The 22,338-nt window shown below is 31.1% G+C and overlaps 1 protein-coding gene across 1 annotated transcript; it reads right to left on the bottom strand.

Moving 5' to 3' along the window:
* Positions 1-13,783: 13,783 nt before the first annotated feature.
* On the bottom strand, positions 13,784-15,756 carry LOC137821881 (ethylene-responsive transcription factor CRF4). The gene has a single exon (XM_068626674.2). The coding sequence runs from the start codon at positions 15,154-15,156 to the stop codon at positions 14,131-14,133; it is 1,026 nt and encodes a 341-aa protein (XP_068482775.1). The 5' UTR covers positions 15,157-15,756; the 3' UTR covers positions 13,784-14,130.
* Positions 15,757-22,338: the final 6,582 nt, after the last annotated feature.

Raw genomic sequence — 22,338 nt, 5'->3', positions numbered from 1 at the left:
TGGCTAAGAATGAAAAACTTCGTTAATAACTTTAAAAAGCAAATGAAAAAGTTGGTGCAACAACTAAAAGAACTAACTTAGCACATCAAAAGATTGCATAGTTAAATGACACAATTAAGTTGATGCAACAACAACAAGCTATGATAATGGAACGACATCTTGACAACAATTTAATGGGTATGAGTCAAGTCCACCCCTACTATGTTAAAGATTTCGATGACCTGTCACTTACTTGAGGTTCACCTGCAATGTGAGTTTAATTATTTCATTTTTTTTTTCATGTAACAAGTTTTGTATTTTTTCTAATGGTTTTCCCTTTTTTTTTAGTATGATTGGCTGAGATTATTGAGTTTGATTGGTTTAGTTTAGTTATATGTGGTTCAAATAAGATATCAATTGATTTTATTTTTCACATGAAAGAAATTCATTGAATCTCTACCTAGAATTTCATTGGAATCATATTCAAATTTTATTGGAATTTGAGAGATTTAAAATAGGATAATTGAGATTGGTTTAAAATAAGATAAATGGGACAGATTTGAAATATGATACATCATTAGAGTTGGTTCTATATTTTTAATCAATTTTAGCATTGGTCATAGCCAAGCAAAGTATTTTTTTCAACTTAGAGTCGGTAAAGTTCATTCTAATGCTCAACTTTTTATTCTCTCGGATCAATTCTCGATCCCAACCGCTAAATAAAAAAAAGACATGAATTTTCCAAATGCCAGGTTCTTTATTCCAATAGGGACAAAGACTGATATCGATCGTGCCTTATTATTTTACACGTGTTTGCATGTTCAACAACACCACACCTCCTATTAAAAAAAGATAGACTTATAATCTTTCAAGAGAACAATGTGTTCAAACCGAAGCTCTTAGATCAAAGCCATAACCTGACAGGTTTGACATCTCTCCTAAAATTGGATCTGATCCTATCCTACGAAAAAATTATTATATTTTAACTATTTAGTGTGGGTTAGACTCACTTTTTTTTCTCATTTAACGTAAAATTATACTATTAAATACTTTTGTGTCTAACTAATCGACTATAATAGTGTCGGTTGAATAGACCAACAGAAATTTGTATTTTTTGTTGACACTAAAACTTTGAATTCTTGTAGTGTTTTATCATAATACTCCTTACATAATAATTAATAAGAAAATTTTCATCATTAATTAAGCTTTATTTTATTAGGTTTAGGTATTCACATATGGCATTCAAAATTATACCTATAATTAATTTATTTGATTAAGGTTAGACGGAATTAGGTTAAGAGTTTAAACCAATATAACTACTTCAATTTGAATTTTTGGATTCATTCAAATTAGTAATAGTAAATGAAGATCAAGCAAATTGAAAATAAATGAAAACAAATATAAATTGCTGAAAATTAAGTGGACGAATTAAATTAAAATATTTACTTGACAAAGAATTAAAATGTATAAAGTAAATTATTGAAAGGAAATGCATAAATTTAAATAACAAAGGTTAAAAATTGTAGTAAATTTAAAGAAAAGCAAATTATTGAAATCAAAAACCTCAAATTGATTATAGATATAAGCCTAGTTTTAGAAATCTAAAACATGAACTACTGACTCATACAATAGAACTGGGCCGAAGCAAAAAGAGCAAAGCCCATGATTTGATATTCGAAGCAGCATTTGGGCCGAAAACAAAAAGTTTGCGGCTGGGCCATGAAAAGAAATGATTATTATAGGGTCGCTATCTTAAAAGGTGAAATGAAAAGAAAAAATATATAGTAGGGTACCCAAATGAGGCAATTGTGAAGCACATTCCCTCACAAAGATACGTCTGAAAGGACAATGACCCCAGATTCTTAATCATCATCATCATTTGGTCATATATATCAATTCTGGAGTAGCTCCAGGTGTAACAAGCTTTCACGCATGTAACAAGCTTCACTGTGTCATAACTCTATGCCCTACTTCAAAAATTTCCAATCACCTTATCAACAACCTAAAATCATTCTAAGTCAATAACAACGGCTAACATACTAATCACTCTCTCAACATCTTCATTCTACACTCAAAACCATCTTCTTTCACCATAAATTAATTTAGCTACATGTTGCCCATTTTTCAAAACTAATCCACCATTACTTATACCAAAATTTATTTTGTTCAACTTTAGAACAAATATTTCATTTTTTTCACTAAATTTTACTTTCTCACGTGGGTGTCAAGTCGTAACTTTAACATTTTGCTTTTATCAATCTAAAATATAATATATATATATATATATTAAAAATATTATAAATTTAATAGTTTGTGTTTTTAAAGGTATTTGTCGATTTTAATTATATTAAAATAAATATTTATCTCGTGCATTGTAAGGTATAAAAATATAATAGTAAACAATATCAATTGTGTGTACTACTAATATATTAAATCAAATATTTGATATAATTTAAAGCAACGTGAGGGTAACTAAAATTGTGCCTTCAAAGTCCTTGAAAACTTTTTTTTTAAACAAAACATTCTATTTGAAGACCATTCTAATATTAATATTTCTTTTACTGAAATTAAGAGTTTGTGAATACTTAAAAATAATTTTCTTTTTACTAAATTAGTACAATTTGATAAATTAATTGATAAAATAAAATTAAAAAATTATTGAAATTGATAAGTTGTGTCAAATTAATACAATATTTTGACATGAAAATAAAATCATACTAAAATGAGTTAATTTAAACTGAAATTGTGTCAAACGAATTGTATCTATTTTAATAATTTCTTAAAATTTCAGTTATTAACTTATCCAATTATACTAGTTCAGTAAAAAATCTAAACATAGAATCTGTTTAATATCCTTAAATAGCTAAGAAAAACTCATGTATGATTTCTCTGATGATATGCACGTTTAACGATTGACCAACCGTTAAGAAGATGAGCTAAGGGTCAATATGCGAGATTTCTGTGTCACCCGTGCAACACCTTGATGCAAGGAATGTCGGAAAGTGTTCCACTTTCCTTTTCTCCTTTTTCTTTCCAACTTTTTGACTTTCCCTTTTTAATTATTTCATGGCCACAAAAGTAAAACAAATAACAATTAAGAAGTAGAATGCAAAACAACCAACTAATCAAATTCTAAGACTAATTACCCTCATCATATATAATCACGTACGTATAAACACATTTTTTTGATTTCCCATTCAATGGATAAGCTTGACTAGAACACAATCCAACTTGGTGCATTAATTGAAGAAATTCTCATAACTGAATCCAGCGTTAAGATATGATCGACATTAGACACCAACAAACATTCCTCCTTTGTCCAACTCTTTTTCAACATTCTCTTATTGCTCTCGTTTTTAATCTATTGTCTCACGCTTTTAATTTGTTATAGACTTTTATTTGTCATCTAATGCTTTTATGACCTTTAAAGTGGTCACAAAGATTGTGTTTTCGGCAGCTGATGCAAACTAATTGGAAATTAGACAAACTATTTCACTTTTAGTCGTTATTGATGTTTGCGTATAAAGTGATACTTCAAAAAAAAATTACAACTATAAACTAATCATAGTGTAAACACCAAAATGTTGTTCATACTCACTAAGTAATTAAAATTTATTCTCTTGGAGATAGGTTAATCTAATTGTGTTGAATAACTATATTATTTAAACACTGCATTTACTTTACACGTCATTTCGCACCGGTCTAACATTTGATGTTGCCTAATATGGGTTTTTACGAATTATTTGTCAGTTTTTAATACTAAAAAACGATATAAAACTAAAATATATCCTGGAATTAAACACAGAGGAGCATAAGCTATTTATTAAACATAAAATTGATGGGTTTACTTATGAATAAGTTGATGGGTTTAATTTTGACATTATGAATAAGTTTTGATAGAGAAAAAATGATGGTTAGAATATATTTTGGAAGAAAAAGAAGAAAAGGAAAGGGAAGGAACAGAGTTATGACTATACCACGTGTTTGCTGAAGATGGTGCTGACAAATCCTCATGATTGCCACGTAGACATCCGAGATAATTATAAAAGGTAATAAATTTGGAAGACAGAATGAGTTTGGGTGCACAGAAACGCCATATGCATTTCACATGCTTCCCTAGCCACTTTGTCTTCCCCTTCCTCGTTTTATCATCATCTAGCATTTCAAATTTAAATCACCATTTTACTTCCGTCGACAAATAAATAAACAAACAAAATTCTCAAAACAAAGAGATAGAAAGAAAGTAATAAGTAAGAAAAACAAAACCATTCTGATTCATAACATGTGAGGGTCATCGAAGGAGCTGATTTTGTGGGCCCAAGGGGCAGCACAAGTCAGAGCTGCATTGGTAACCGTACAACGTACACGTGGTTGACACAGTATTAATGTTTCAAATTGAGTTTAGTAACAATCCTCCATCCATCGTATTCGTCAATCATATACTATACTGTCTTCGTAGAGTTTCACTTTCGTATGTCTTGCTGCTGTGTGTGGACATTCCTTCATTTTGTGATCAAGATCAACGGTTCGGGTGCAGTGGGGACACTCCTATATAAGCTCAAATTTCCACTTCGTTTAAGAATTACTCTAATAATACCTCCAAATAATTACTTCTAAATGCGTAACTTTACTTTTTTTTAAATATTTCTAATTATATTAATTAAAGAAAGGTGAATGGGCACTGGCCACAACACAAGTGATTTTTGCGTGCTAATAATATGTACCCTCTTTGAAGGTGCAAGCTGGGATTGCTGGGCCTTCACTTCACCAACCGCAATATCAACCAAAGATTTTTTTAAATCTTTGAATATTTATCACCCCTTGCTTGTGTTTCATGGCTATATTTTGCTTAAGAAACATACCTATATATTTATTTGATTTGAAACAGTAAAGTAAAATTACCTGGATTTATGTGGGTGAATAAATGAGGTAAGTGATAAGTAGTGATAGAGTTTTTAGGAATTAACGAGAAGGCATGATGGTGTGTGTGAGAGGTGGAAACTTGAAGAGGAGCATATGTAACAGGGGGGACCAACCATTGTGACATACGCTAGCTGGGTGAAATGAAAGCTGCTCAATGCTTTTGTTCATTAAATTGAAGTAGCCCACAGCTAAACAAATCAGAGAAAGTGTGTCGCATAGCATGCAAGTTGGAGAGATTGCGAACTCTTTCTTTAGTAAATTTACTAAAAGCCTGCAACATTACCACTCACTTGTCCTCGACCCAACAAGTGGCTTGGTTTCCATCTCCACTCAAACAAAACCATTTCATTTTCTCTGACAAACGTCTATTGCTATAAGGCTAATAAATACTAAGAGGTAACGCTATCAATACTTCGTATACTACCCATAACCACCCTTTCTAATTTTCTTCATTGCATTACTTGTCAATGTCACACGATATTTTCTTTTCACAAACAAGTCACCTACAATTTTACATTACAATACGTATAAAAAAAAAAGTTGTTTCATTGATTCTACATTAATTTCTTACAAACTAAAACAAACTGGTCAGTCGAAATAAAAACCTTATATGGGACCATGTTAACGTAAAATTCCTTGTTCTTGTCTATTGTAGTTCATCTCTATCAACATACTGTCCCGGTATTACGAATAAAACAGCACAAAATTCAAATTCAACACTGTCCTCTGCTCATCCTCTTGTGACTCTGCGTTTGTTCGATACTGTGGCAAATTGTAGCACTGCCAAGACAGATAATGTAGTCTTTGGATTTTCTGTGACATTGTTGCTTAACCTAAATCTCTGATGGCTTACAAGTTACGACTATCTTCTCCTCAAAGTGACATGTACTGTGCTAGCTGTTAAATGACCGACAATAAGTGGTTGCTTTCCTTCATATACTATATTTTTGTTGTTACCTTTCCCAAATTTCAAATACTCATTATTGCTGCCGCAAACGGAACCCAACAAGGAAGATAAAGGTGCTTCTCAAATTAAACCAAATTAGTGATAGTAAGCTCAAGATAATTAATCTTTTCATCTGCTTTTGAGCTGAGTCAAGAACATTATTCAGTCAATCAAATTAAACCGAAAACCCATTCCGTGAACTTCACACAAAACTGTCACGCATACTAATTAACAAAAAGTGTCAGGATGTGATATATTTGTGTTCATGTACTTTGGTACTGCGAGCAATATTATTAATACCATGCATTATACTCTTAAATTAAATGTATATTACTGTACAGCTAGGTGTGTGAATGTATTTACCAAAAAGTTTGTCACAAAATCAATGTATAACCTACACCGTCAGGTCCTTTTACTGCTATGTAAACCTGGTGGACAAAATGTAATAATTGCCCCAACCTGGTAAATTTAAAGCAACTTCTGTAAATATATTTAAATGGCATGTGAAATAAGATACCAAGAATCTTTGAGAAGTGAAAATGGCAACAATAATATTGCATTGAATACTTTAATTTAGAGAGTAGCTGCAAAATAGTAGTATTTAAACTTGCGATGAGGTGCTGCAATGATGAGGCAATAATTTGAAAGAGGTCCTTTTCCCCAACCATGACTGAAGATAATTAATAGAAGGGAGCGACACACATGTAGTATGTAGGAGTAGGAGGGCAATAGTAATATGATGAGTGGGTGACATGCTTTCAACAAGCATAATATAGTGTCTCAAACCTATTCCTACCTATGTATCTGCCTCCATCACTCATATGTAAACCTTGCTCTTTCTCACCACACTCTTGCAGTTTTTTTTTTAATTTAATCTTTTTATGCATATCTATAAAGTACATACCAGTTTAGCCGACAGCCATCAATCACCATAAAAACAAACTATAATCTTAAACCTATTTAATTTACAACTTCTAAATTTTTTATCAGATAAGATTTTACCCGTTCATGGTTTTCATTTTAAAAACTAAAATGATGTCTAGACACACAAATGCTTTTCAACATCTAGTTAAACATGTAGTAGATGATATAATACGATACAAAAAATAATTAAAATATGAAATGTGTTAGTAAGATGTTTAAAAAAACAAATGTCTAAATATTATTATTATTTAAAAAACTACTCTTGCAATTATAGATGTGATAGTTAATTTCTTGACGTAAAAGAAATAAAGACAAAATCATATGACTTACAAGTTAGAAGATCATATTACTTTCCTAAATATGTACACGTCTGATATGTTTATACATAATATTAAAAGGCATGTAAATTTCACTTCGAAAGTTAAGAAAAATGTGTGGTTAAAGTAACCATTTCTTATACTCTCACTTAGTTTTAATAACTAACGATTTCAGCTCGTTTTTCTTCCTTGGTACTAAGCTTTCTTCTAAACTTTTAAAATAATATTATTGCTATAATATTATATCATAAGATTTTGTAAAATACTAACACAGTTTCACAATGGCATAAAAACTTTAATATTAATGAATACAAATTGTGAAGACTAATAATCACAAAATAGTTACAGTCACCAAAATAGGTATCTCACAATTTTTATAATCTTGGCACTGGTATAGAAAAGGTTAAAAACGATGTCTCTTTTAACTGTAAAATGGCAAAGAAGACGGATATTTAGCCGCCTTATTAGATTCAAACAAAGATGACGGCTATTTGCCTTAGTCACCCTTATAAAACATTGTTGAGCATCTAAGAAGGCGACTATGGTTTCACTGCAAGAATTCTGAATCATTCTCTTGAAGTTCATCCTCTTCATCATAAATGATCTGCTTGCCCCGAAATGACCTGGTGCAATAGGGAAATCCCAATGAAATGTTCATTTCAATACAATTAAATAGAAAACCTCAAAGACACCATATTCTAGGAGCTTAAACGATGTGATTGAAAAAATCATCATCTATCTATTGCGGGTCGAGGACTCCTCCCCCTTCTTCAAACTCCGATTCATATTTTTCATAGAGAAATCTCTGATTGACAATAGAATAAGATTAATTTTGAATCATATTTAAGTAATTCTTGATTTGGACAAAAAACAATGTCATCCGATCCTTATCATTATCAAATTGAATGTAATTTTTTCGGTATGTGAAGAGTCCACCAGAGCACATTTTACTTCTAATAAAATATGAACTAAATCAAAATTATTCTTAATGAGTCCATATAAGATGTGTCCACTTTATTGCTAAAAATATTTTGTTACGACCATAATGATATTATAGTAGTTGCTCTGGCAAAAGATTCAATACGAGACATTTGTAAAACGTGAAAATACTATATAAAATTTAATAAGGGTTACAATACATATACATTAAACGGCTATATACTCACTAATAACTTTTAAACATTAATTATTATTAGCGCAATAGTAAATATTCGTACAATTTGGATGCATGGTGAAGCATATAAAGCAATGAAAAGTAAGCAATGAAGTTATGACTAAGTTATACTTTTAGAAAATAAAACAGCTAACAGTGCAGTAGGTGCTTTATCAGAAAAGCCTTCAAAAATGAACATTGCATATGTTGAGGTAATTAATGGAATAACTATTTGGAATGTCGACAGAATTTAAACTTTTATATAAAAGCCAGAAATATAAAAAGGAAAATAAATAAAAAAGAAAAAAGGGAAAATAATGTGTATCCAAGTATTTCGTTTCAAAAAATTGTTTGATTTTACACTACATGCCAATTTCGTGGAATCTGTGTTTTTGGAGCCATTTGTAAGTATCCCTTTAAGATTCCTTTGAAATATTGGCACAAGTTTTTTATACATAAAATGATAATGATAATGGTTTTGTAGAAATTGTAAAAATATGAATAAACAACGTGTACAAAAATATAAGAGTTTATTAAACTCCTCTATTTTTTTTTTCTTCTCTAATTTCTATCACATCTCATATTATATCTCATTTGTATCTTCGTCTCTCTCATTTTTACTATCTCTCTTGTTACTAAAATGGATACATATTTTATAAAAACAAAAAGAGTATACAAAGTCGATCCTCTATAACTTTTAAGGAGTTTCTATTTTTTCTAAATGATTCTTTATAAAAAAAATATTTATTATTGAAAGTGAAGAACTCTAATTGTTGCTAAAGATTGAATGAAGGGTATCTAAACTTAAAAAGTTGGTTACTAAAGTAAGTATAATCTGAATTAAAAATAGCTAAAACATTTGCTTACTAATTTTAGAAATTAATTGGATGAGTAGCTTAGAAAGTATAATGCGGTGAGGAAAAATAAATTGAAAAGAAATGATTGAACGCAAAAATAGGTGTAAAAAATATAATGGGAAGGAGAAAGTAATATAGATGAATTAACATATTTGTGTGGCTCCATGTTGGGTAACACGAACAACAAACTGCACTTTAGGGACCAAAATGCGTTGATATAGAAGATACATATGGGGAAGGTGCAGGTTGTCATTTCCAGAGATGACACATGCCATGGGACACTAAAGCAAGAACATAAGTAGGCACTTATATATCATACAGAGACAACCTCATTTTCCCTTTTACCAACCGGCAATCACCACAAACGTAGCCCAACTTCTGCATATCCCACACACCACCTCATCTTAATTTCACCAACTCATCTCAGGCCATGCCTTTAACTCTAGTGTGTGTGTATGGGCATATGGAGCCCATTTCGCAATTTCATCAAATGCCAATTAATACCCATCAATATATATATATATATATATATATATATATATATATTATGTTGTAATAAACTTTGCCATAAAAAGAAATTTGAATTCTAAGAGGAGGAAGCAGAAACACACTCGAATGGTATGAGTCTTACATGAGCGAGCATATTGAAATAAAATTGATGAATTATTTCTCTAAGGTGTGTGCGTGGGAGAGTGAGGGGATAGTAATTAGTAGGTCTGATGATCGCAGTTTATAAGCAAAGAAGTAAAATGAATTAATAAATGAAGGTTTATGATGTTATTACAAGTTGAAAACACAATAATGAGAAGGGAATTGAGAGGAAAGAGTGTTGAGATGCGCGAGTGGAGTGGGTAAATGAGCGCGTGAGAGTAATGATAAGGGTAATTGGGATAGTAGAATGAGATGAAGAGAAGAAACGTAAGTGTAATATTGGTTGGGAGATGCGACATAATGATTCAGTGGAGCTTATCCCTTATTCCCTTTTTCTGTTGATTCTGTTCTCTCCCCCTACACACATGTCATGGAGTAATAGTGAAGCAATTAAATACTTTTCTGAGATGCTCGCACTCTCTCCCACCACGTACACCACTCTACCCATGCTACTACTTTCCAATGCCAATATGCATCGCCACCACACACATTCAATCTCTCTCCATGCCAATTGCGTAAACTCTTCTTTCCAAATATTTTCGACCCACTTTTTTTCACACATAATTTTTTGTATTAACATCAATAACTTTTTTTCAACTTATGTCAAATATCATTTTTTTTTATTAACATCAACATAGATCGTCTTTAACAATGTCATTTAGGGTTATTTTCGATGAACGTCCACTATTATATAGATTAAAATAATTTATCGACCAACATTAATCATAGTTTTCTTAATCAATATAAATTAGGATTTTCTTTTTGTCAACATCAATCAGACTATTCTTCAATTAAGGTAAGTTAATTTATGCTGATATAAACTATTTTTAGTTGATAATATGGAGATTATTTATCTATTAACATATATCAATTTATTTTTATATCATTGGTGTTTGTTAGAGTTTTGGCAACTAATGTTAATGAGATATTTTCTCCATTAACTATATATTTTTGGTTGAATGCTATAGTAATTTTTTCTATCAATATGTAGAGTTGAACTAATAGTTTTCTATTTTATATTTTTATATTTAGTGATAATATATTTTATTTAAATAAAAATAAATAAATTTTCTTGTCTAAGAGCATTTTAAAAAATAAAAAACGGCTTAAATTCAATATATTTAAATTTATTGAATCCTTAAGTTGTTTTTTTAAAAGAAAGTTTGGTTAAGTGCATAAGATAAAGATGGTTTTGCGGTCAACCGAACTAATCAACAACCATGTTGAGGGTAAGTTCTTCGGTGAAATAAATTTTTTATATACTGATACATTTGAGATGATTAAATTTCACATCAATGTTTATTAAATGGTGCATTCAGTTTCTTTTTATAACATAATATTTATTCAATTAGGCCTTGTTTCTTTATTTTCACCTGAAAATTAGTTTTTTTTTTGCAAAAAATAGTGTAGCATTTTTAAATTATTAAAATGGATAAAATTTTAAAAATTATAAAATTAGATAAATTGTAAGATTAGAGACTATTTTAAACTTCATGCTTACAAAACATGTTTCTCATTTTTATTTTTAAAATGAAATCCAAAGTCCCTATTAAAGAAGTACAAAAAAAAAAAACGACTTCAATATTGAAGTATTGAAATTGTAGTTGATTATATGACTTCAGTTTAATTATAATAATAATATTAACCATAATTAAATAATTATATTATATAAATAATAATTAATAATAACAGTAATATAAAATATTAATGGTAGATATTCTAATATTAATAACTGTCGTATTAATGTTAATAATATTATCAGCAATAAAATTATTAATTATTATTCAGATTAATCATTAATAATATTAATTTTTATTCATATTAATCATTAATTATTATTATTATATTAGTAATATTAATATTAATGAATAATTTCATTAATATTAGTAATTTTATTATTAATTATAATTATTGTTTTATTATGATTAATATTCTTCTTATAATTAATATTAGTATTATTATAATAAAACTGAAGTGGTCAATTCAGTCACAAATTACCTATTTCCATAGTTTTTTAAAAATTTATTCGTTTGGATAATTTATATAATCTATACTAATTTCGTAAAAATAGAGAAAAAAAATATTTTTTAATGGGATAACAGTGAAAATATGAGAATTCTTCCCGTTCCTTTTTTTTTCAGTTTAGATAACTGCATACTAATTAAAAACTTTTCGCTGGTGTTAATTTTAAAAATACCTTCACTTTTAAATAAATTGAAATTTAATAAAATAAATAAATTATTATTGTTTTTCTATATTTTTATTTTATTTAGTTAAGTTATTAATAGATTATCAATAATTAGTTAAGGAAATCTAATTAAATTAGTCAAATAGAATGTGTGAATTTGATAAAAATTCACTATATTAAAATTCCTACTAATAAAAAACCAATAATTAATAAAAGTTGTCAATAATTTGAAGAAAGGCTCTCTGATCTATTTCTCTCTCACGCCCTTTATATGGTCTCTTTACACTGGCGAGGTATCATCTTTTTACACAAAAATATCCTTAAAATATACACGCATTTTTAGTAAATAAAATCAAATTAAATAGTATTTTCAGTTTAATGAAGTGAATGCAGACGAAATAATTCAACCACTGAAAGCAACAGTGGAGTATACTAGGAATCTTCAATTGTGTCAATTTTAAGCTTCCTCTTTTGTCTGGCACATAGGCTGCACCCAAGTTTTTTTTTCTTCCCTCCTCGTGTACAAATAATTTATATCACTTTTATGACAACAAAAATACTCTATCTTTCATATTTTATATTCTAAATAGTAATGCATTATTATATTATCTGTTACAAATGAGTATCATCAAGATGATTTTCCAGCATTAAATATTATTATTTTTGTATTTTTATAGTTAATTAAAAACAAACATATAGACACGAATATAACCTTACTTTCATGTTTTGGCCAATATCATATTAATGATGTTGTGTCATATCATTTAAACTCGCCTTTCATTTTTGTGTCATATCAATTGGATAAAAATTCAAAAAGAAGAAGAAAATTATATTTAGGATTCATCTCTCCATCATTCCTTGGCCAGCTTGCTGAACTTGACTTTTCAGCCCCACCTTTGCATAGTTTATGGGTTGACTGAAAGAATACACAATCTAGCAGGGACTTTTAGATTGAAGCTGTTCTTACTTTGAAACCTAATGTTTGTGTGATTCTGGGGAGGGGGGTTGTTAGAAAATAAAGGGAAGCGACGACTTTGAGAAGTGTTGTGTTATCAAGTGTTGAATTATAAGGAAATAAAAACTAAAAACAAAGTAAACAACCGTTTTGAAAACATTTAAAATGCCTTTTTACAAGTAAAAGCAAATTCACTTGTGTCACAAAAAAATCATATTCAATTGGTGATATTTATATGCCGAAAAAGCAATTATTTGTATTATTTGGAGACCAGTAATAATGAAGGGTGTAAGTTAAAAAATGAATCCGGAAATAAATGGTAGTTAAGTGGCAAGTTAATGTGATTTGAATGGAAACGAAATGGGTGAATAGATGAAAGGGAGTCGAATTTGAAGAGCTTAACAGTTTATTGGTTTGGGTGAGGTAAAATTGAAGCAGTCTTGTGAAGATAAAAAGGGCTAATCGCGACAATTGATACAGTCCCATGGAGTTTGCACCTTTTGATGTACACACGCACTCGTTTCTCTTTGGACCTTTTGTCTTTGCGGCAGCATGGCATGGCATGGCGCTTGCACCTAAAGGCTCCAAAGATTTTATGTTCGCCCCGCGTGCGCTCCGTAACGTTTTAAACATTGTTTTTTGTTTCTTTCAAAAACATTAAGACCAAAACAAAACCAATTAACTAAAGTCAAGTCTCAAATTCACATTATCTCGTAACATACAAAAAAAAGGACCAACTCTTCTGTCCCTCACCGCACCCACCCGCCGACTGACCGGCCACGACCGCAATCAGCGCCCCTTCGCCGTTCACACACATTCGTCAATTCATGTTTCCTTGTGTTTCTTTAAAAAACGCAACTTAACTTAAGAGAAGAGAAAATAAAATGGAATTGGAAAAGAAAAGAACTCCACTGCACTTGGATTAACATCTGGACAAATATACATTACAACATTCTCGCTTCTCAACCATCCTACTTATTAAGCAAAGGAACAAGTATTACAAATTCAAATTTAAACAAAACTTCACTCTCAACTCATCCCCGTTCGCTATTTGTAACGAACTACCTAAAACAACTGAATAATAAATACGGAAATAAAGCTGAAGATTTGTGTTTTTTTTTGGCTTTGAGAAAGAAAAAGAAAAGATGAAGTAATTTATTTAATATTTTTACCACCGGGACCAAAATCTGCCGTGAATAGGCAGGGCGGAAAAGGAAGGATTAAGGAGTGAGAAATCTCAGAGGAGAACGAGAGGATCAGAAGCCAGCAAAATGTCTTGGAAGTAATCGTCCACTTGGCAGAAGGTGGATGGAGGGCACGCTTTGTCGAAATCTATGAGGGAATCCGCAAGCAAAATACTACTAGTGTCGCTGAAACCTTCGTTCGAGGAAAACGCTAAGGTTTCGCCCAACATCTGGGACTCATCTAATACATGCTCTTCTTCAAACACAAGAGGGTACTCCGGGGTTTCAAAATTGAACACGTCATCCCACGCAGGCAAGTTGTCCAGCGCTAAAAACTCCCCCGTTTCGTCGAACAAACTCGTTTCTGTCTCGCCCTGGCACTCTCTCAACACTTCCTCGGTTTTCTCTGAATTCTCTTCGCTCGAGTTGCTTCGGAAGTGGAGCACCGAAGTTGGAGAGGCAAGGTTATGGTGGCAGTGATCGTCGCCAGAGTCGTACCCGTACATGGACCCGGACGCCTCTTCAGGGACGCCGACCTTCAATTCCGAAACGTCCTCCGCCGCAGCCGGCGGAGGTTCTTTTAGCGGCGGCGTTACGAAGTTTGTCAAGGCGTCCGGGCCACGAAGCCTAATAGCGGCATTGTCGTAGACCATGGCGGCTTCTTCGGCAGTGTCGTAAGTTCCCAACCAAAGACGCACCCTTCTGGCCGGATCTCGAATCTCCGCCGCCCATTTCCCCCACGGTCTCTGGCGGACACCGCGGAACTTCTTGCCGGAGTGGAGCTTGACTTGGCGGCGGCATGGCTCGGCGGCGGGCCTCTTGCGAGCATTGGAAAGGACGTTGGGGGCGGCGATGGTGGCAGTTTCTATCTCAATCTGGTTGACGTAGCGCTTGATTCTTTGGCGGACGAAGGGAAAGGGTTCGTCGTCGCTGGAAGAGTCGGTGGCATCCGGATCAGTGTATGATACCCGGACTATCCTGCGGTCTGTGGTTGGATTGGTTTGGGATTTTTTGGGTGACAGGAGCTTCTTGGTGACGGTGTGATGCACTGTGTGTTTGCATAGGATACTCTCTTCCATTAGTAATATTATTATGAGTGTTACTATTGTGTGTGAGTGAGTATGTGTTGGTACTGTAATGACTGTAGCGGGAAAGAAACAGAAATAGGCGTGGTTTGGGAATAAAAGAGAATGAATCGTGAAGGAGAAGGGTTGGGGGTGTGGGATAGGGCGTGGAGGGGTTTTATGTTGGGAGAAATGTTAGAAAAGGCAAGGGAAGGTTAAAAGGAAAAAAGAGGAAAGCAAGAAATATTAAAAACGGAAGGAAGAGGAGATGGTCGGGAGTGATAGGAATAAAGAGAAAAGAAGAACTTTTGACATCATGGGGGTTGAGAGAAAGAGAAAGGGAATTATTGAGAGGATGGTGATTCCAATAGTGTTGTGGTGGTGAGATATGAGATGAGGTGACTGGGTGGTGGAGACTTTCCTTGAAGCTTCTTCTTCTGCTTCTAGTGGTGCCCTTAAATGGAAAGGATATCTCTGGATTCAAAGTGAGGAGAATAGAAGGCAAGAGCAGTGCAGATTGTGCAGGTTGAAGGGTACTGCCTCTGCGAAATGTAGTTCAATCGGAAAAGAAGAAGCAAGACTTCAGTTGCTGCTCTTAAGTCCGTAACACTCCACTCAATTCCCTCTTTTATAGGATCCAACAGCCCAAACCCGAAGGATTACAGTATCACTCGCTATTAAATTAAATAAAAATAAATTAAAGAATAAGACGTACTACTACTGTATATACGGTCATTTTTATTTATTTAAATTTATTTTGAAGGGAAGAAAAAAAGGAATGGAGTAGAGGAGGAGGTGTGAGAAGGGGGAAGAATACGGGTCGCCGCATCCATGCGATTGAAACACGTTGCTGATATGGTTCCACATGAGCCCTGGACACCAATGAGACAACATCTAACGGTTATTATTAATCATATGGCACATGGTTGGGTATGGTGTGATGTGAATCACGTGAGGCCCAAGATACCCGCCCTTTTGCCATTGATGAGTCAAAATGGTTTGACTAATGAACCCCTATTTATCCTAATTCAACCTTTTTCCCTGGGGGATGCCAAAGGAATGGGGTGGGTGACTCACAATGTTTTTATTTTTCTTCTTAAATGTTAAATCATTATTATTATATTTAACTTTTTACAGCTAGAGGTAGAAGTTAACGTGGCGGGCAACCTAGAATTTGCGGCCATTTACACTTCCACTCTGTACATCTCTGGGTTTTTTCTGCTCACTGTTATTTCGAGATAATCCAACTCTCCAACTCTACGCGCTATACAACACGTGCTAACTACACTCTACTCCATCCTAGTATCAAATACTACAACATACTTTCTTCTTCTACTACCTCCTCACACCCAAATATTAATATCTCTTTTTCTTTAACCAAAACTCCTTTTCATTAAATCAAACATTTTATTTAACATGAATTAAAAACATATATATCTTGAGTTACGGAGCCGTCTACACACGCGGTGATATTGGACACGAATGCCAATCACATGTAACGCTGACTAAGATTTGTTAATCAGTCACCCATCACAGTTTGACCCTTTGTTTTTAATCCAAATTTCCAAACTTAATTTTAAAAAAATAATTGTTCAGTTGCATTATTTCCATATCAAAAATATTTGGACAAATAGAAAGGTCATTGAGATTAAACTAATTGTAATTGCTTTTTTAATATATAACTGTTGAAAGCAGTATGAGTTACAGATTATCAAAGAGACAAAAAAATCATTCATCAAATCGATTTGATTATGATATTAAATCAATGGACCACTCCTAAAAATAATTAGACACTATAATTAAATCGTAAGTGTCTGTAAGAATTCAATTTATGAATTTTACAATAGTTATATTATTTACCTACTTTATTTAAGCCTTTAACTTAATATGTTAGGAGAGCACAACTCCTTTTAAAATCTTAAGATTTAGACGAAAGGAAATAACGTCAAAAAGATGCAGAAAGAGGAAAGCTAGGTATGGTAGTAAATGAAAAAATTCCATTATATTTGAATGAAATATATGGAGTTCCCCAAAATTGATTGTGATCATTTAAGTTAAAAATAATAATTTTCTTCGAAATTATAAAAACGTATCAAATGCCTAAAATATACTTCTCGGCGTATAATCTTGTTAGAATTATAGAAAGGTAGATTAGTTACATAAAAAGTTAAACCAAGAGATGTTATAACAATTTTGCTTAAGATATTTGTTAATGACGAGTATTAAAGCATGTGATTGGAGTATTACTTGTTCTAAAGGATGAAGACATGCAACAACGAAGATAAGTAACGTAAAATTGAAGGATTAGGAGATAACAACATTCAATTGTCAATTTCAAAATAACTGATGAAGATGGGGTCAAAGAGTATTTTCAGTATCAAGTAATAGCCAAATGATAGAAGCCATTTTTCAAAAACAACAGTGACATTTTTGAAGCAGTTTTATCTTGTCAAAGAGACAGATGCGAATCTTATTAAATAGTCATAATTTCCAATAAACAAGGTTGCTGTATTGTTTAATCATGGGTTCTTAAATATTTAAAAACCTATGTACACCACAGTCCATTAAAAACTTTCAATATAGATGTGTATGTTGTTTAATTTCCTTTCAAGTGACCCAGTAGAGTTGAAGGTTTTGATGAAAGCATTTCAAAGGAGACCTAGTCATTTGGTAGACAGTAACAGTTATTTAAATTCTCTTGATAAAGTTAGATTTTTGTTTTGTTAAAACAGACTACATTAATCTGCACAATCACAGCATGGCATATCCAACATTATTATTGGTTCAGAGAGCAATGTTTAAGTTTTTACCTAATTTTAAATACCACCTTTTACATGTGTCATTTCTTCTTCTCCTTTGGTTTATTGTTAAGTCTTTAAGTTTTCAACATTTAATTCTTGTTCTTCTTCTATTTACTCTCCACTTTCTTTTCTTTTCAATTTACAATTCAATTGCTTTTATATTTAATGTTTATTTATTTTCCTTGACAAGTTATTTCTTTGCCTTTTTACAATTCAGTTCATTTACTTTTTCACCTTTACATATTCCTGTATTTATGTTTCAAAGTGGTTTCAAGTTGTATGAATGCCTTTTTAAGTTTCAACCATTTAACATTTTCGAAGTTATTTCCTTTCCTGCACATCCATAATTTCAATTTAAAAGTATTATTTGTATGTATTCATGGCATTTTATGTATGGAAGTTCTTTTCTATTAACATTCTTGTTAAGTAAGATTTCAAATTCAATCAAGTTTAACATTATAAATAAATAAAAAGTATAACTAGAATAAAATAGTGATTTTTTTAGGTTGATTAGACTGTATTTATTTTAATAATAAGTTGATGATAAATTTCTGAACAAAGGAATTATTTTATTTATTTAGGTACAATTTTGTATATGGATTGGATTCTATAACCTTAAAATGATTTTTATTTATTTATTATTATTGATAAAAATATATATTTTTTAATATTATTTATTTATTATTACTGATAAAAAAAATATTTTTTAACAAATATCAATAGTTAATAAAGCAAGTCGATAATTCATAAATATAATCATAGTTAAAAAAGTTATTTCACTTTAATTTCCTCTATCTAGGGTGAATAGGTAAATTTTTACGTTTATTTTCAGTATTAAATTGAGTTCCATAGGTTTTTTTTATTATAACTTTAATCATTTATTCAAAATTAGAAAAATCAGAAAACCATACTATTGCCGAATTTCAATTTTAATAAATTGAATACTATGAATATGTGTGAGAAAATTGTGAAATTAAATTATTTTAATAATCAAGTATATGTATGATTAATTATATTTATAATTGATTAAAATCATTATAATTTTTCATTTGGATAAAATTGCAAAAAAATATTTCAAGAAAAATAATTTTAGCTTTTATATGTAAGAAAAAGAGTAGGAACCAAATTGAAACACAAAAACTTTTGAAAAATAATTATATATTACAATCTTTTAGATTCTTATAAATAACTTTTTTTGTTAAAAAAAATAGTTCATTTGAGAAGGTGTCAGCATTCAACTTACATTAAAAAGAAAAATGATTTAAAACTTATATTAAGTAAACTAAATTTATTTTTATTAATAATTTTTATTTTTATTATCCTAATAAAATAAAATAAAATAACCTTATAATTATATACATATATAAAATGACTTAAAAATATTTATTAATTCAATAATATAATCTATCATCGTGTTACATGTTTATTTTCTCTTTCTTTTATTATCATGAGGCAACTCAATGTTTTCTTTCTTTTTCACCACTTTTGTAAGGAAAAGACTCTAACATAACTCTTGAATAAATAAGTTGTAATTATATATATATATATATATATATTAAATCCTTTCACCATTGTATATGTTTCTTTTGTGGTGATTGTAATAAAAAAAATTCAATCTAATTTTCTTTGTAGTTCGGGAGAGATGGTAGGAAAGTTAATTAGATCTTCCGGAACAATATAGGATGAACTTGGGGTGAGAGACCTAAGAACTTCTAATATTGCATTGCTTGAAAAATGGATATAGAGACTAAGATCGGAGAAGGAAGGGATACGGAATCAAATTCTTGACTCTAAATGTGGGGGATGGAGAAAGATCAGAAGTGGGAATGAAATAAAATCAAAATCATTGTGGTGAAGAGTTCTAAGAAAATTAGAATGATTGGAGGAATGAAGATACTATTTTCAAGATAACATACAACAGAATGAAGATACTTACAACTTTATATCATCTCAAATTGTGAAAATGCAAAGTTGTGTGAGGTTGATTATTGAAAAAATAATAGGTCAAAATGGACCCTTCAATGGAGAAGAAGTCTCATGGGGTGAGAAGTTCTGTTGTATAAAAACTTAATCAATTACATAAATGATATTCAACTAAAAATGGGAATGAAAGTTAGATAGATATTGTATACATGGTGAATTCAACTTAGATAGTAGGAGATGATGGGCATGTATATAAGAAATTTTGGAAGGTTGAATACCCTCATTACAGTTGACAACCTGGAAAGTCATACTAAATATAGTAGCAACTAGTGACAATCTCAATAAAAAGGGAATAAGGTTAGACAACATGATGTGTATTTTCTTCGGTAAAATAGAGAAGTCAGCCAAACATCTATTTATTACATGTGAGCTTGCAATGGCATTTTGAAAATATCGCTATAACTGGATTGGAGAAGTCACTATAATGCATTGTGAACCAAAACATCACTTGAGACTAAATAGGGTTGAAAACAAGGCATAAGGGTGTATGTGGATTGTTGTTATGGCAGGAATATGCAAACAAATGAATCATATTGTGTTTATGAATGCTCGACCCAATCTGCTAGAAATATTTTCTTTTTTTCTACAAAGTGTTTTAGGTGCCCTTGATTATGATTTCGAATAATGTCTTCATTGGGATATTTATATTTTGCTACCTCAGATAAAATAGTCAGATAACCAAGACCAAATGGTCATTGGATCAAGAATACTTATCCAAGTTAAACACGAACATCGATCTTAAACCAATTAACGGACATTACTCGAAATCGAAATCAATGGTCGACCTACACTAAACCCTAATGGGTCCAAACCAAACTCATTCGCCCTTTGGTTGCTCATCACCAGATTATCACCTCGGCTTCCGAGTTGGGGGACTTGCCTTGTTCCAGTCCGATCAATATAGTCACACGTCGCTCAAGAGTCGAGGCAAAGGACAATTTAAATACAACTTCCTCCCTTAACTTATTGATGCGCCTTTTAAAGACAAACATGTGACGGTTCAAAGCGAACAATACATCAAATGCGGTGATTGACCTTAACAATACTATCTTAACGAACTTAAGGTCGGAACAAGATCTATTTGACAAGATCTATTTGACAAGATCTATTTCTATGTTGTAGTATTATTAGCTAATCTACCATGATACAACAACTATCTATATCACAACAAGGTTGAATAAGAAATATAAATGAACGCACTTCCAACTCAATGTTTTGTTGGATGTCAACATTTTTGTATGCTAAGGTGCATTTAAACTTTCTCAACATTTTTTTATGTACGGAGTTGTAGCATCAATCAAATATTCTAATATATTAATTTTATTCTTTACCTACAAAAAATGTATCAAATGATTTCTTTTCACTTTCATCCAAAACATTAAACAACTCGTCCAATTACTGGGTAAATATTTTTTATTAATTCAAAATTTTAGTAGAATTCTTTTAGTTGAGATTTTAACTTATAACTACAAGTTGAAAGTAGAACTTGCTATCTTTTTAACAAACAAATAGCATGGAGGGTCATTACAATGGAGCCAACAATCCCAACTAGATGGACGTGGGTTTACTGAAAAAATCTCAAATAATTTTTTAATTTGAAGGGCCTCTTTCTAAGAATACTACTTATGGTTAGAAGTCATCCTTTGAGTTAGTTTTAAAATGAATCATTAAAATTGAAAACAAATTTTCACCATCATCACTAACATTATCGAAAGTTTTCTTTTATCGGCACATTATTGAATGTACAATGATGCTCCAAATTGCATGTATAATGCATATATCCCCATTAAATATTATTTTCTTTAATACATCAAACAATTCTTAAAATTTTATAAGTTTGTTTATTTTTTTGTTGTTTTTCTTAAGCCGAAATAAACTAAGTGTGCATTGAAAGAAAAAATGCAAAGAGTTGTTGAAATTATAAATCAGTAACACTTAGCATAATTCAAGTGGCTCACTTGATTGTGTCTGGTTAACTTGCTGTTTTTGAGAAAAATCCAACATTGGAACTAACTGGTAGGAAGATACAAAAGTAATTATATGTACATATTGAAATTTGTCCTGTAAAAGAAGACAACCACAGCTAAGAATTGAAATTTTGACCTTAATTATTTTTCAAAATTTCTAGTTAATAAGAACTAGAAATGAAATAGAAAATGAGCTTAAAAATTGGAACGTAAATTTATGGGCGTAGCTAGAAGCCAAGACCGGCTCCATGGAAGAGACATGGAAGTACGTGAAAGGCAAACAGTACATAAAACAAAATTGCCGACAATTTGGTTTTATTTCAAGGAAGTAAGCAAACCAAAATAAAGGAAAAACAGGACAAAAAAAAATTATAGTTTGTAAAGTTTAGTATAAACACCTGTGATCTGGCTTCTCATAAGGCAACTAAGCATACGTCTTTTTATGT

Source organism: Phaseolus vulgaris, chromosome 9 (assembly GCF_051622355.1).
Source record: "Phaseolus vulgaris cultivar YP4 chromosome 9, ASM5162235v1, whole genome shotgun sequence".
NCBI classification, from domain to species: Eukaryota; Viridiplantae; Streptophyta; class Magnoliopsida; order Fabales; family Fabaceae; genus Phaseolus; species Phaseolus vulgaris.
This window is presented reverse-complemented; position numbering and strand designations above follow the sequence as displayed.